This window comes from Motacilla alba, chromosome 4A (assembly GCF_015832195.1).
Source record: "Motacilla alba alba isolate MOTALB_02 chromosome 4A, Motacilla_alba_V1.0_pri, whole genome shotgun sequence".
In the NCBI taxonomy this organism is placed as follows: Eukaryota; Metazoa; Chordata; class Aves; order Passeriformes; family Motacillidae; genus Motacilla; species Motacilla alba.
In genome coordinates, this window is record NC_052045.1 from 18,273,353 (window position 1) to 18,288,476 (window position 15,124).

Consider the following 15,124-nt stretch of genomic DNA (forward strand, 5'->3'; position numbering starts at 1 on the left):
CAACTTCAGCAGTGTGGGAGGCTCCCAGTTGATCTAAGCATCTGCAAACAGGTCTTGACTCTGCAACTCTTTGCTCATAGAGAAGCATGGCCTGAAGGAAGAGGTGCAGGCAGGAATCCTTCAAATCCTTAGGAACATCTTCAGCCACTACTTAGGGGAGGATATTGCTGTTTATTTAGGTATCTTATAGTGGTACTAATGGGTGCATGGTAAGCATTGCCATTAAAAAAATGCCAGCCTATGTCTCTAAATCCATCATAGATCAAAGATGATGCCTGCAAACCACAATCAGACAAAACCAGTCTGAAATTTAGGACAGATAGTATGCAAAAAAATCAAGTTTGGCTAGAGACATTTATTGTACGAAGGGTGGACCATTCCCTGGGTCATAACCACTGTGTCTTCAAACTAGGATATATGGACTAGCCACAGAAGAGTGGCTAGGAGCGTATGCAAACTATTCCCTCAATCTTAGTTACCAGAACATTAAGTCTTCTTCTTTGATAAAATCTGCTGGCCACAATTTAAGGACAGCAACACTTCTCACCATCAAAACAGGCCTGCCCCTGCAGCAACATCAGTGCTGCTGTGGATCCAGCACCAAACAGTGCTTTGGTCTCACATCAGGGAATTACAACAGGATCTGACAGCACAACCAAGCCACTGTCCTACCCAGCCAGCCTCATGGGCAACTGCCGCACATACCATGGAAAATGCTCAGGTGAAGTGACTACAGAAGACTAAAGGCCACTGACAACGTTTCCAGGGGACTGCATGGCTTTGTAGGTACAGCTGAGGCGCCCTACAATAAAACTGAAGTTTACAGGAGCAGAAGGAGGCTCTTGTGCCCTGCCCAGCAGAGCTCATCCATGCAGCAGTGGTGCACAGCCTGTGCTAGCAGAGCACTCAGGGCCAAGCACAAGCTATGCTCAGAAAGAAAAGACACAGCAGCTACCCTTCCAGGAGACACAGTGGCTTCCTTCCTTTCCTGGCCATTCTCCCAGGAAACATCATGTAGTTTAAACTACAAACCATAGAGGATCAAATTTCTTAACAAAAAGTCTCTCTAGAGGATGAGTGATAGGAAAAAAAAAAAAAAAAGAAAATATGTGCAATCACTGCAGCTGCCTATAATACACTCTCACTGCCTTGGAGGCATACAAAGAACTTGGTCTCATCCCAGTGCTGGGCCATGTTCCACTGCCAGGCCTATAATTGTGCTGAATTATCATTTGCCATGGCATTCATGGGAGGCTGCAAGGGCAGAACACTGCCCGCTGTATTTGTCAGTGCCTGTCTCAGCCACTTGGCTCCAAAGGCTTCAGGGAAAAGTCTTCCTTGTAGAGATTTGCACCAGCAAGTAAACAACTGCTCCAGAGCCAGGGAGTTGAAACACTTCCCCAGCAATCCCCTTCCAGAAGGCACACACGAGCACAAGCGTCAAGCTCAGCAGACAGGGATCTCTATCTTAGGAAGAACATTTTCCTTTCTGTAATCTTTCAGTGGGAGGCCAGAAGAAGATCATAGCTCTCTAAAAAGCAAAGACTGAGGCAATTTACAAGACAGGCAGGCATACAAAACAAAAGCTGTTTAGGATTAGAAGAAGAAACTTGTTGGAACAAGTAATACCAGCCGCCCAGGAACAGCCTGGAAAACTGAGCTGTGCTGCAAGGAATAATCATTCAGCACAGCAGCTTTCCAGAAAAAAACTGGCAAGGAGCAGGGAAGAGTAGCAGCAAAGTCTTCAAGTAATTTAACTGGCATTGTATGAAGCAGATAAATTTTCACCAAAAGATGAGCTTTCCCCAACTTTTGAATGGAACAACCACACTCAATAAGGCTTCAAACTAAAAAAAACCAAACAAACTCATATTTCATACTTCTTCAGTGCATTACAACAAGAAGGGCCTATTAGTGTCACTTTAAGCAGGGTTAAGTGTACGTTGCTACACTGTGATGATTGGCCCTCTTCACAGCTGAGTACTCATCAGTTTTCTTCCACCTGGAATACAGGACACCTGGTGACCCTACATTTGTCCTACTTCTATGCACTGCCACCAGCCTCATTTTCCACACCCAGCACTCTGCCATTCTCCCATTCACAACACCTTGCCATGCCCAGCTGCCTTCCTCCCACCTCACCTATGCCAGACCATTTAAGGACTACTGGGATTAAAAGGTAAAATACCCTGTTAAGAGAAAGATGATGGACAACATCTACCTGTGTTCACTAGGTTTCCATCATGGATTCCTCAGTATGGCATCTGAATAAGCTGCATTTAGCTTCTGTTTTTTATTTCCCCCCTGCTTTAAGGAAACCCAGTTAGGCTGTCAGCAGCTGGGACAGGAAACATTGCCCTGCAGTCAGGACTAAGCACATCACTAACACCACGTGAATGCATTTGGGCCACATGAGGTAATGGCAAGAGTCCAGCAGTTTCTACCCACCCTCAGCTATACAGGATTCAAACAGCCAGACCCGCTCTCCCCTTTGCAAGGCAGGAACTTCCAAGAAACCAAAACAAACCAAAACTAGCAGAGAGCAGCACCTACAAAACCATTAAAGAGCAGGTGGACTTAAATGACATACCAGTGATGACAGCTATGACATCGCTACTTCAAATCAGTTTAGAACAAATACTTCTTCATTTCAAGTGCCAGAAGATTTAATGGGGAATAGTACCCTTTCAGGCACATGAACTTAGGAATAAACACTACAGGCTTTCTCAAGACAGTCACAGAAAGCAGCCTTCCTTCACAGACTGAGGTTAGTGGCTCTGTGCAGCACAGACACTCCCAGACTCCACACTGTGCCTCAGTGATGCACAAACCTGCACCAGGCTGAAGGTTGGGCAGAATTACACTTTGCTCAGAGCCAAGATGCTGAGCTGAAGTTTTATGTATCCTTTTGGTTTGTGGCACCCATCCAGTTCTGGCTCAGTGAGGAAACAAAGGGAAATATTCTGAATGTCTTCTCAAACCACTGCAGCCTTTCAGTAACTAAAGGGGGCCTACAAAGAATCAGGAGAGGAACTGTTTACAAAGGCGTAGAGTCATAGGACAAGGGTGAACGGCTTCAAACCTGAGAGCAGGTTTAGATTGGATATTAAGAAATTCTTTCCAGTGAGGGTGGTGAGGCCCTGGCACAGGCTGCCCAGAGAAGCTGTGGCTGCCCCATCCCTGGAAGTGTCCAAGACCAGGCTGGATACAGCTTGAAGCAAACCTGGTCTATTAAAAGGCATCCCTGCCCACAGCAGGGACGTAAAATGAGATGATCTTTAAGGTCTCTTCCAACCCATTCTGTAATCCTATTATCTTGCAATTCTCATTACCAGAAGTCAAAGTAAGCCCACCACTGCCACCAGATGCTCCTGTCCAGGTAAAGGGTTTCTTAGAGAAATTAAAGAAAGTTCTCCTGATAATGACTTGGCCCCTTAGCGGTTCAAGTTAAAAACCTAAGGTTTTTTACAAATCTGAGCAAAAAGAAATAATCTTAAAGGATACAGGGACACATCAGCAGCTATTAAAAAAACCAGCAAATGTGCCTATTTTAAGAACTTATCATTGCTTATTTGCAGATATGACTTCAGAAAAAAACAAAAATGTCATCTGACTGATAGTCAGCACACCAATAAACAATAAAATTTTCAACTTTGCCAAAACTAGCGTTCACACGATTTTGTATCTACTGAACTGGAATTTATTTGCAAGGCATAAAGATAGCCCGGCAGAATCTACCAGCAGCAGCACAGCAAAAATAGTCCAGAAGATGGACAGGCTTCCTTTTGTCTGCCAGCCTATTCTCTTGCATGGAGGAGCTTCAGAGGGCCAAAGGATGAGCAGCTGCTCCAATCTGAGGGAGCTCCGCACATGCTCTGCCAGGTGATCAGATAGCCACAGCTCTGGGAGAGGATGGGGACTGTCAGAGCAAACACTGAAAGCCAGTGAAGTGACTATGTCTGAACTCTCAGACAGGTCTCCTGATCCATCTGGTCAGCATTTAATATCAACTATATGCAATATGCACATAACCCAAGGCTGGAATGGAAGGCTTTTCAGGAAAATGCTGCCCACTTTAACAAAGATTAAGAGCTAGACATCTGTTTTAGATAAACAGGACACTTGGTAATTTTTAATTCATAATACAGCTCCTTGAACTGTTGCATATATATATATATATATATATATATATATATACACACACTATACATATATATGTGTATGAGGGTACACATGTTGTGTATATCCATGCACACATTTGAAATAAATAGGGAGTACCAGGATGCAGAAGTGTGACATCAGCTTCCCATAATTAGTGTAAAAGTGAAGAATCATTTGTTCTTTATGTTGCATACACAGATACATAGGAGACATCTGATTTTTGTTTCAGTGACATATTTTTGGAGGGTGAAAAGGATGGCTTTAAAGCTTATTGTGTTCCTGCAAAGGAAAAGACAAGAGCTTGGGGAGAATACACAGTTCACGTCACTAAGAAAGATGAGTCCTTCGTATTGTTCCTCACTATGCCAAATTTGCTCATACTATGGATGTAACAACCAGTGCAAACTGCTTCTCTGCAGGGTTTTTGCACTTTACCCCAAACCCTCAACACCTTCCCCTTGCAAGTAATCTCAAAACCAAAAGGAATTATCCTCTTACCCATAGATACCCAGACTATCCTGCAGAGCACTCAGGGAAGGACTATGAAGAAGCCCCACAACACACTCTACAAGGAAACTTCTGCCTTGCAGGCTGATTAATTCTTAACTTCAGCTGAATTCCTGCAGGGAAAGGACAGACTGCGCACACAGCAAATCTGTCCTTTTCAAGGTGCTCGAAGCACTTCAGGAACAGCCAACTCCATCTTCCTCGAAAACACAGATTCTTACGGAATTCATGAAGGTTACACCCTGGCAGTCTGCAACAGCTGCACTTCCCCCAGTGGTATGGTGGAGTAGGACAGCCCTAAATTAATCATGAAACAACAATGAGTTTATGGGGTTTATATAAACTAAAGTAGATTAAGAGTTTTTAAAGACATATTCCTTTTAATTACTTAATCAAAATTCTCTGTTAAACTGCACTACATACAAATAAAATGTATTATCAGTTTAGCTCTGTCTAAATGAGACAGAAATGCCAGAACTCTAGAGCTGTACCACCATCTCAACAGGCATCAAAATGCTATAGCTATCTTTAACAGCAGCTTCACAATAATTTCCTTTATGCAAAATCATTCACTCAACATTGAGAAATCACTAAAACTAAAACAACTCAAGAAGTCTTTATTTCACTTTACAAATTAAAACCCCCCAAAACATGCAAACAGAGCTTCACAGCTCTAAAAACAAGAATAAAACAAACAAAAACCAACCAAACAAAAAACAAACAAACGAACAAAAACCACAAAGAAAACCAGACCAGTCCATTCCTCAAGTGAAGCTACATCTTTTGTTTATCCAGTTTGTCTTAAATATACACCTATTAATTTTGCTCCAAGTCCACAAAAGTCAAATTGAACTGACTTGACTGACTCCCCATCTGTAAAACTGTAAATGTCTGACCTCCCTTCACTTAAGGGATCTGAATGCAAACGGACTAAGGTCAGTAAAACAAACAAAACCTATTGGAAACCCACGTAACTGTGAGTTAACAGACTAAAAGTAAGTTCCATAGTCACACATTCTGCCAAGCTCTGCCAACAGGATTTTGCAAATGAGCAGGAAAGTAAATGTATGATTTTCTGTTTGGTGGTTAAAGCAAGAGCTTTAAACCGCCCTAATCATAAGACAGGCTAATTCCCCCCACAGTTGTTGTTGTTCTGCCTGCCCTCATCTTTCTTGGCAAAAAGTTTCTTCTTCTTCTCCTTCTAAAGTCAGAATTAGTCTGTTCCCAGGCTAAAAAACCACACTAAAAAGTCAATCACAGAAAAGCTACGACAGCATCTGAGCAGGAATCTCACTCTCATGTATGCACAAATTCTCAAAGTGAACTTCTGGAATTTAAATCTACCTGTACATGCCCCAAAAGTGACACATTATTAAAACACAGAGTAACACCAAAGGCTGATGGTCCCATTACACGTGAATGGATATAACAAAACAGCCACAGTGGATTAAGCCAGAAGTGTACTTATTCCAGCATCCAGTCCAGCAGGACATCCCACTATATTCCACTTTCACCACAGTATCTGGGAGCACTTCAGAAAGCACACTGAGCTCTAATCTCAGGCACTACTGCCCAACAGATACTCGGGCATATTCCTGACAAGAAAATGTACCAGTTCTGTTAAATTAACCCAACTGCATGCAGGAGCAGCAGGACCAGGAGAGTAGCCCTAGCCCAAGGAAACAAGAACTACCTTCCAGTAAGAACACCAAAAGCCAAGCACTGTCCCAAATCAGAACTTAGAATGCAGAATTCAACCTACACATACAAGTAACAGAAAACAATCCCTATTAGTTAAACTAGATGCTCTCTCTACGAGCTGCCAATGAGTGATAAATGGAAAGGTGAAAAGTTTTGTATTGACGTGTGCCGGCCCAAGCTGTGACAGCTGCATCCCTCTCACCATGTTTCTACCCTCTCAAGCAAATGTTTGCACTCACACCACCACGTGGTGTGCCACTTCAGAGAGCTGAGCCAGCTGAAAGCCAACCTACCAGAAACTGACGTTTATTTATTTATTTACTGTCTGAAATTAACTCTCTGTCCTCACCTACTGCTCAGTCACACAACCAGAGCAACACGTCACGGAAGCCCAAAGCCCCAAACCGTGCTGGCTGAACCTCCTGCAGGACTGCAGCAAGGATGAAGTGCTAATAAATACTGCAAACAAGAGTGTAATTCCAGTCTGTAGTGAGAGAGCAACAGATCACACTCTTCAGAGTCCAGTCTCCATGGCATCCACTCCGATACATCAGGACAGGCTGAGGGGCTATTTTGCAAGCCAGCTCTCACATTTCCCTTTCTCTTTGCTGGAACTCTTTAGACTAAAGATAAGGGAGCACAAGGCGGCAACAGTCTGGAGCTTTTTTAACACAGCCCTGCACACACCTATTTCCAGAACGAGAGAAGACATTGCTGAGCCTATAGAGCACAATATTGCTTTCCCTTTTCCAAACTCCAGCAGAGGCCCCCACCACGTCCTTGGAAACAGAACCCTTTTTCAAGAGACTTTCTTGAAAGCCAAGCACATTTGCTATGACATAGTCATGCTTTAACATAGTCACGTGACGAAGAACCGCGGCCTTGTGATTAAAAAACCTTCGGCCGAGGCTTTACTCTGCCTAGAAACTCGGACACAGCCTGATAAATGTGTCCCTTCTCTCCTGGAAAAGTTTCTAAACGCAAAGAGCGCAAGGGGCAGCCTCGCAGGGCCATGCCACAACCACCCCCAGCAGCACAGCCGAAGCTTGGGCTGGGTGTGAGAAGACCGCAGAGCTTTCGGCAGAGCTGAAGCCCAGGCTCCGCAGCGTGGGCACCACGCGCTGGCACCGACGTCCCGAGTGCAGACGGGCAGCACAACAGGTGAGCACGGACCGGCCGGCGGGGTGGGCCGGGGCACCGGGGAGGCGCCTCCGCAGCCGCTCCTCGCCCGGCCCGGCCCCGGCACACGAGGCCAGTCCCCCCGCCGCGCCCCGTCACGCACCTTCCAGCCGGCGGAGCTGTTGCTGTCACCCTTGTCCTTGAAGTAGGGGACGGAGCGCACCATCCACTCGTAGATCTGCGCCAGCGTGAGCCGCTTCTCGGGGGCGCTCTCGATAGCCTGGCTGATAAGCTCGGCGTAGGACTGGCTGCCCCAGGCATTGCGCCGGGAGCCGCCCTTCCGCGCCGCCGCGCCACCCGCCCGCGCCCCCTCGGCCCGGCCGGGCCCCACCGCCGCGCCGCCTGCGCCCTCCTCCGCCGCGCCAGCCGCGCCGCCCGTCTCCGCCTCGGGCCGCGGCAACGGCCAAGTGCAGGAGCGCGGGCGGCTCTGCGGCTCAAAGTCAGGGTCGATGTCCGGCGACGCCGCGGCCCCAGCCGGCTCCGCCATGGGCGCCGCCTCAGCCCCGCCGGGAGTGCCGGGCCCGCCACCCCTTTGTGCACCCCGGGCCCGCTGCCTCCGCCGCGCCGCTCTGTTTACCAGGGAGCAGCGCTTCGCCCCGCGCCTGCGCGCGCGCGGCACGCCGGGAGCGGTAGTCCGGCCGGGGCGTTAAGCAGTCAGCCAAGGACGGTTGGCGGACTACAATATCCAGCATCCCCTGCGGCGAAAGGCGGGGCATGTTCCACTACGGGTGAGCGTGGCAGGCGGTGCGTTGATGTGACTACAGCTCCCAGCGGGCATCGCAGCGGGCTACGCTTACATAACCAGCCAGGCCCAGTGCGGGCCTAGTCCCCCCGCGGTGGCAGAAAGATAACAGCCGTGTGGTGGCGGCAGCCTCGAGGCGGGGGCAGCTCCTCCGCCCGCCTCAGAGTGCGCCGCGGCACTCCGGGTTGGGCCGAAAGCGCTGCTGCCTCCACCATCCCGTCACGGATGGGAGCCTATTTCCGGGACACTCCCTGGCGTAAGGCGTGATGGGTCTGCGTCCCGATCTGCCCGTCAGAGTCGCGGCAACCATGTTCCGGGGCCTCGCGTTCCTCGCGCTGTACGGCGTCCAGGGCTGGCAACAGTCCAGACGCTGTATGGCGCAGTCCTGTGTACGTTTCTTGCCCCGCGCCTCGATTTCCAGCCTGGCGCTCAGCGCAGCCGGCTCAGCTTCGGGCTCTTCCCTGTTTCGCGGGGGCCCGGCCGACACAACTTAGGCGACGCGGAGCAACGCCGGGAGCAAGCCTGCCATGCAGGTTCCGGGGCCGAACGAGCCTTCCCCGCGGGCTGAATACCCGCTGCGTTTATGCAGAGGGCGGCCGCGGCTGAGCGGCCCCGAACCCTGGATAACTACCACTTTATGCAGGCGCTGTGCGGGTGGGGTGGCGGCTGAGGGGCCCTGAACCCTGGATAGCTGCCGGTTTATGTAGGCGGCGGGCGGGCCCCGTGCGGCTATGCGCGGGCGGGGCGGGCTGCGGTAGCGGGCGGGGCGGCGGCACCACCATCATGTCGGAGGCGGCGGTGGCGGACACCCGGCGCCTCAACGCGAAGCCGCAGGACCTCACGGACGCGTACGGGCCGCCCAGCAACTTCCTCGAGATCGACATCTTCAACCCGCAGACCGTGGGCATGGGCCGCGCCAGATACACCAGCTACGAACTCCGCATGCGGGTGCGGCCCCGGTCGGGCCTGCGGGGCTGGGCTGCCCGGTGTGCGGCCCGGGGAGGGGCGGCTGCGCTCGGGACGCGCTGGCCGAGGGACGGCGGCCGGGTAGGGCCGGAGCGGTGCCGCTGCTGAGCAGCGCGGGGCGGAGGAGGCGAAACGCCGGGCTGGGGCCAGCAGCGCGCCGGCGGGGCTCAAGGTCAGAGCTGATGGGCTCGCTCGGCATCCAGCGGGGGCTGGTGCGCACACGGACAGTGAGGTGCTGCCTCAGCACCTCCTGCGCCCCTTCCCTCTGGAGAGCCCCGCTGCGTGGTTGCTGAGCAGGGCATGGCTACACGTAGCTGCTTATCTTATGCAGGGGAGGAGAGCTGGGTGGTAGTAACCTGGGACTGCTCATACTGCATGCGGGCTGCTTTACCAAGAGCCCCTGGCCTAGGAGGGTGCATAGCAGGCTGAGCAGGGTTCTCTTCATTGGGCCTTAAACGAATTGGAGACCGAATTGGAGACCCCTTCACAGCTCTGTGTCTGATAGATGGGAAAACTAAAACTGAGCTTCCCCTAAAACAAAGTCCCTTTAGCATGTGTTGTGGTGCTGATTTGACTTTTGTGTGATGTATGCTCAGTCTCCTCCGCCTTTCAGAAGAATTGGTGTTTGTGTTTTTCTGCTCTGGTGCTTGGCTCCCATCAGCCTGCAGGTGGCAATGGGAACATCGTAGTCCCACTGAAACCAGCAGAGATGCTCTGAAAGCACCTGGGTTTATTTCACAGACCTCATAAGAACACAGTTATTTGTGTTGCAGTACTACCGGAGTGCGGTCCATCAGAAGGTTTTCTTCCCTCAGTTCCCAGCATAGACTGACTGGGACTGTGCTGGTGGGGTAAAGGCAAAGTTAATGCCGCTGTCATTTGTTGGAGTCCAGTGGCAGGGGAGAAAGGTGAGGAACTGCTGCATCTTTCTCCAGTGGCACAGGATGGGCACAAGAAGCCTGTTAGGGTAGGTGCTCTGTTTTGGGAGAAGACTGTAGATGAGGTCTACAGCTGCTGGGCCAAGATTTCCTCAGCTCTTCCATGGAGATGCCAGTGTCAGGTCAGATGTTCTTTTGCTTTGCAGGCTGCTGCAAAACTCTCTTGTAGATCACTTCCAAGTGGAGGAAACCTGGGCGGGGGGGAAAATAATTCTCCTGACAACCCTATTGCCAGCACTGGTTCCAGTGTGTGCCCCTGGGAAAGGGGGTGCGTTCCAGAAATAGTCACTCAGGGGAGAGGGAAGGGCTGCCACTGAGTAGCTGGGCTTGCTTGGATCGGAAGGGTTTTGGTGTTGGTGCTGTCCTGAAGAAGGAAGCTGAGCGTTCCCATTGCGCGTCCTCAGGAGGTTTGGTTTTCTCACTGCAGCTTCAGGTCTCAGCTGCCTGTGTGGCTTCCAGAGCAACCTGCAAATAAACTGCTTTGCTTCATTACAGACAAACCTCCCCATCTTCAAACTGAAGGAGTCGTGTGTGAGGAGACGATACAGCGACTTTGAGTGGCTGAAGAATGAGCTGGAACGAGACAGTAAGGTGAGGCCTGGCTCAGAGCTCCCTATTCCTTGAGCCAGGATGTGGCAACAGTTGCAGCAATAACCCTGAGAATCCCAGAAGCGGTGGGCTGTGGTGGTGGATGTTGCGCCCCAGATACTTAAATCCAGGGCTTAAACCGAGGTTCCTTTACTCTAGTTTGGTGCAAGGAGAAATCCCAACCAGATCTTCTCAAGAGGTCACAAATGCACCAAAGTTTACTGGCAAAACCCTGGAATGTTGGCAAAGGAGGAAATACACTTCTAGAACACTTATTATAACAGTACTTAGCATTAATTATGTACTCTTAACTTAGCATAAACTTATCCTGCTTAACTTAGAAACCTTTAAAATCTTAAGCTGCTACGTTACTCAAAAAAGTTCCGTGAAAAGAGGATTAGAAGGAGAAGAGAGACAAAGACCAAAAAGGTACCAAAACCCCACACATGGCTAGCAACCTCTAGGGCTCCAGCATGGGTGGGACTGTTATAGGTAGAATGCCAATTAGGCCGAATCAGGAATTTTGCGAAAGCCAAAAAATGGTAAGAGAGAAACAGAATTTATTTTGCGCATGGAAAGACAATTTGTGCCAGGCACGAATCGAAAGGAACAGGGCCGAGCCCGGGACTCGGCTCCGGGTGAAGGCAGATCTGACGCCCTCGCGCATCAGACCTGGTGAGTTCACGAAGTCTGCCCCAATCAGCCCAGGCTTTATACTCTTTTTCTTGCCCGAAGCTACTCTTCCTTTGTCCTTTCCTTAGTTTGACGAGCTTTCCGATGTTCCTCCGGGGTAGAGGAATTCTATCAGCTGGGTGAACAGTGCCGAATCCGGAGTCTCTGGAATATCCATGCGGTCCTCTTGTTCTCTGTTCTCTGCGGGTGCAGATAGCGGTCTCCCTCTTGGACCAAAGCCGCTTCGCAGTGCACAAACCGCCTCGGGGGATACATACGTGTTGACTAGAGTTTACAGCAGTCGGGTTTTCACATGCTAGCGAGCTTCTTGGAACCGGCTATTCATGCTCGGTTGATTACCAGGAGCAACGCCATCTCTGGTTATCAGTGGCCGTGATGGGCCACTGGTGGCTCGGGCGCTCCAGGGCTTAGCTAGGAGTTCCGCAGTAGCCGAGCTTCTCCTTCCCTTGCTGATTGAGACCTCTATTCGGTGGACACCTGTGGATACTGTGTTTCAATGAGGTATGAGGTAACCAGTTTCTCAATCGCTGTGGCAGATCTTGCAAGCCCGAGTGGTTTTGTGTCAGACCCTCGTGACATGACTGGACACGTATCCTAGTATATTGTATCCTTCCTAAGCACAATCATATTTAGTCAAACATGAATTTTAACAGGTTGATAACAAGAGGAAAGCTCCAGGAGAATGCAGGGGCCAGACAAGTCCCTCGTGGGAGCTTTCAAGCCCCGGGGCCTTTGCGGCCTCCTCCCAAGGTGGAGCTTCTGGTCCCTCGGCCGCTCAGGGGCTGGCTTAGCACCACCCACAGTGTGTGAGCGATGAGCAGCTCTGGCCGGCCCGGCATGCTGCCTCTGGGCTGGGGGTGCAGCCTCTCCCTGTCTCGCCTTCACAAGCCCTGATCTGCCCCTCCCACCAAACATACCCACAGGCATTTGCTAAGCACCCCAAAATGTTTAGAGGCGCGAAACTTAGCCAGTCTCTGGCAGCGGGCACCTTCTGCTCTATCCACGTGATGGCACTGGAGATGAGCACCAAACAGCAAAGGATGTGTGCTTGCAGGTGGCTGTTCTGCTCAGGGGGTGATTCTGTGCTTTCAGATTGTAGTGCCACCGCTGCCTGGAAAAGCTTTGAAACGACAGCTTCCCTTCCGAGGAGATGAAGGCATCTTTGAGGAGTCTTTCATCGAGGAGCGGAGACAGGGCCTAGAACAGTTTATTAACAAGTAAGTTTGATGTGCTGGCTTTGCTGTGCGCTGCCTTTTTAGCTGTTGCTGGGCCGTGGGTTGCCTGTGAGAGAGTCTTGAGTCTTGAGCTGCTTCTGGCAGGTGCCGGTGCTGGAGGGTGGTGCCTGCAGCCCCGTAATGAAACTGGAAGTGGAGCAAGTCCTGTCCTAAGTGGGGGCTGTGCTTGGCGCTCTCTGCGGAGAGCGTAGTGAGTATTAGCAGGACAGCTGTGCTACAGGGAGCCACCAGCAGGGTACTTTTGGTCCAGGGCACTGCCTGGAAGAGAGCAGCCTGTGCCCAAGCGCCTCTTACTGGGCGTGTTGCAGAGCGATGCGTGACCTCGGGCTGAGCACGGTGCAGGTGTGCTGGGCTGGCTGCCTGACTCCCTCCTGCACACATCAGAGGCGTGGGGGTCTTGGAGGCAGCTGTGCTAACCTCCACATCTGATTTTCTTCCAGAATTGCTGGACACCCACTGGCACAGAACGAGCGCTGCTTACATATGTTCCTGCAAGAGGAGACTATTGATAGGAATTACGTCCCAGGGAAAGTGCGCCAGTAGGAGCACCTGGCCCCGTCTTCCTCCATTCCACCCTCCCTCCTGCAAAAATGACATTTATTTTTACACTAAATCTGTCTTCTCTGAACCAGCTTCTCCTCTCTTGAACCTCCCAGTTTGTTTGGTATTTTCCTCTTTTGTAACTGGCAGCAGTTTGTTCTACTGGGCTGTGGTCGTTGCCTCGAGACGTGAAGATTTATGCAAGTGAGTGTGTTGTCCCACGTCTGGGGGCAGTTGTGGATAGGTGTGGAGCAGGAACTTGCTAAAGGCGTTCTGGTGTAGGAGCTGCCGCTGTCCCTGCACGGGAAGATAAGAGATGACCTTCACTCCCTTGTCTGCGCAGCCCCAAGCATCTCTGCGGGAGACTTTGAAGAATAGCAGTTGTCGTGTTGGTCAGTGATACATCAGGTATTAGAGTTTTAGTAAGGTTTATCCAAACCAGTGAGTAGGTGCCTGGGTGTGTCAGTCAGTCTGTGATTCACCCACCCGATTCACCCTGCATGAAACCCCCATTCTTCACTGTCTGTAAGCGCTGAGCCCCAACGCCTGCTCAAACCCCGCTATCAGCCTCCTGAGTTGCAGACCCGTTTGGTGTATTTGTGCCCCCTCCTTCCTAAGGTGCTGCTGGCAGCTCGAGGGGTTTCCATCCCACGTGCTCTCATGATGCTCTTTGTGGGCCATTTGGCATGAGGAAGATGGGATAGCCTGGGCCGTAGCCACGTGTGCTGTGATGCATTGGCGCAGAGCTTGAGAAAGGCCCCAGCCTGCTGTAGCATGGGCTGCTGGGCTGGTGTTGCCTGCAGCACCCTGCTGGGCTGGGCCTAGTGACCTTATGCTGGGCCCCAGCTGCTGGCAGGAGCAGACTGTCTGGCTGAGGAGGAGCAAGAGAAGGCTGGTGGGAGCAGGTGAGGGACGCGGCTGTGGTGGCTGCCGCTGGAGGAGCCCGGCAGTGGGGCCCAGAGTGAGGCCACCTCTCCAGGAAAGGACAGCAGAAAATGGGCAGCAGTCAGTCCTAGGTTAGCCATTGCTTAGAAAGCAGGAGAAGTGGCAGTGGCTCTTTGTGTGTTCTCCCCTGTTCTGCAGTGAGCTGGGCAGTCGCTTGTGTGGAAGTGAGAACCATCAACTGGTCAGGGAAGTGTTCAGAGCTTGAGGGGACAAGGAGGCTGTGACTTGCTGCAGCACAGGTGTCCCTTGGAGGCTCCCCCAGCTGCCACAGCTGTGATGAGTGAGGTTGGGCCTCAGCTCAGGGGCTCCTCAGGTCCAGGCTGGCTGGTTTAAAAGGGCTCGGTCACTTTGTTGTGGCACAGTTGAGCCTTTCTTGGAGCCCAGGCCGAGAGTGGGTGCCCTCCGGTTCCTCGCAGGCACGTTCCCCGAGGCCTTCCCAACGTGCCCTCCGTTTTCTGGCGAGGAACTGCTACTGCTGGGCGAGAGGTGGCTCTTTGGGAGAAGTGTCTGGAAGCGCGAGGGAGCTGCTCCGGGGGCTGCCTCGGCGCAGAAAGGGCCGCGGGGCAGCGCGGAGCCCGCTGCCGGTGGAGGCGGCCGTGGTCCCGGAGGGGCTCGGTCCCCGCCTCCTGCTGCCGCCAGTCGCGCTCGGGGCGGCTCCTTGCCCTGCCCCGCGCGGGGCTGCCATCCCTCCAGCTGTGTGCACCCTGTCCAGTGTAACGTCCCGGTGCCGTTCGCATTAAACCACTGTGAAGCCAATTGTCTGCCTGCTCCTGGGGGCGAGCGGGACGGGGGAACCGCCGGGAGAGAGCGGGCACGGGCGAGGGGGCGGGAGAGCCGGCGGGACGGAGCGGGGACAGGGCGGGCACGGGCGGAACAGAGCGGGGACAGACCGGGCACACAGCGGGGACAGAGGGGGAGCAGGGCGGGCA

General features: G+C 51.8%; 2 protein-coding genes across 3 annotated transcripts in view; one reads left to right on the forward strand and one right to left on the reverse strand.

Annotated features, from left to right (window-relative positions):
* The window catches only part of FOXO4 (forkhead box O4), a 20,670-nt gene extending 12,490 nt beyond the window's left edge, over window positions 1-8,180 (reverse strand). The window contains exon 1 of the mRNA XM_038164622.1: window positions 7,652-8,180. Coding sequence (XP_038020550.1) covers window positions 7,652-8,035 — 384 coding nt within the window. The 5' untranslated portion in view covers window positions 8,036-8,180. The remainder of the gene's footprint in view (window positions 1-7,651) is intronic.
* Window positions 8,181-8,398: 218 nt separating this feature from the next.
* On the forward strand, window positions 8,399-14,951 carry SNX12 (sorting nexin 12). 2 transcript variants are annotated; one of them, XM_038164624.1, is made up of 4 exons: window positions 8,399-8,679; window positions 10,690-10,785; window positions 12,568-12,692; window positions 13,151-14,951. In XM_038164624.1, exons 1-4 carry the CDS (start codon window positions 8,557-8,559, stop codon window positions 13,251-13,253), a joined length of 447 nt encoding a protein of 148 aa, XP_038020552.1. In that variant the 5' UTR covers window positions 8,399-8,556; the 3' UTR covers window positions 13,254-14,951. The 2 variants fall into 2 exon arrangements, with proteins under 2 accessions (XP_038020552.1, XP_038020551.1); XM_038164623.1 differs by lacking the exon at window positions 8,399-8,679 and adding an exon at window positions 8,693-9,238.
* Window positions 14,952-15,124: the final 173 nt, after the last annotated feature.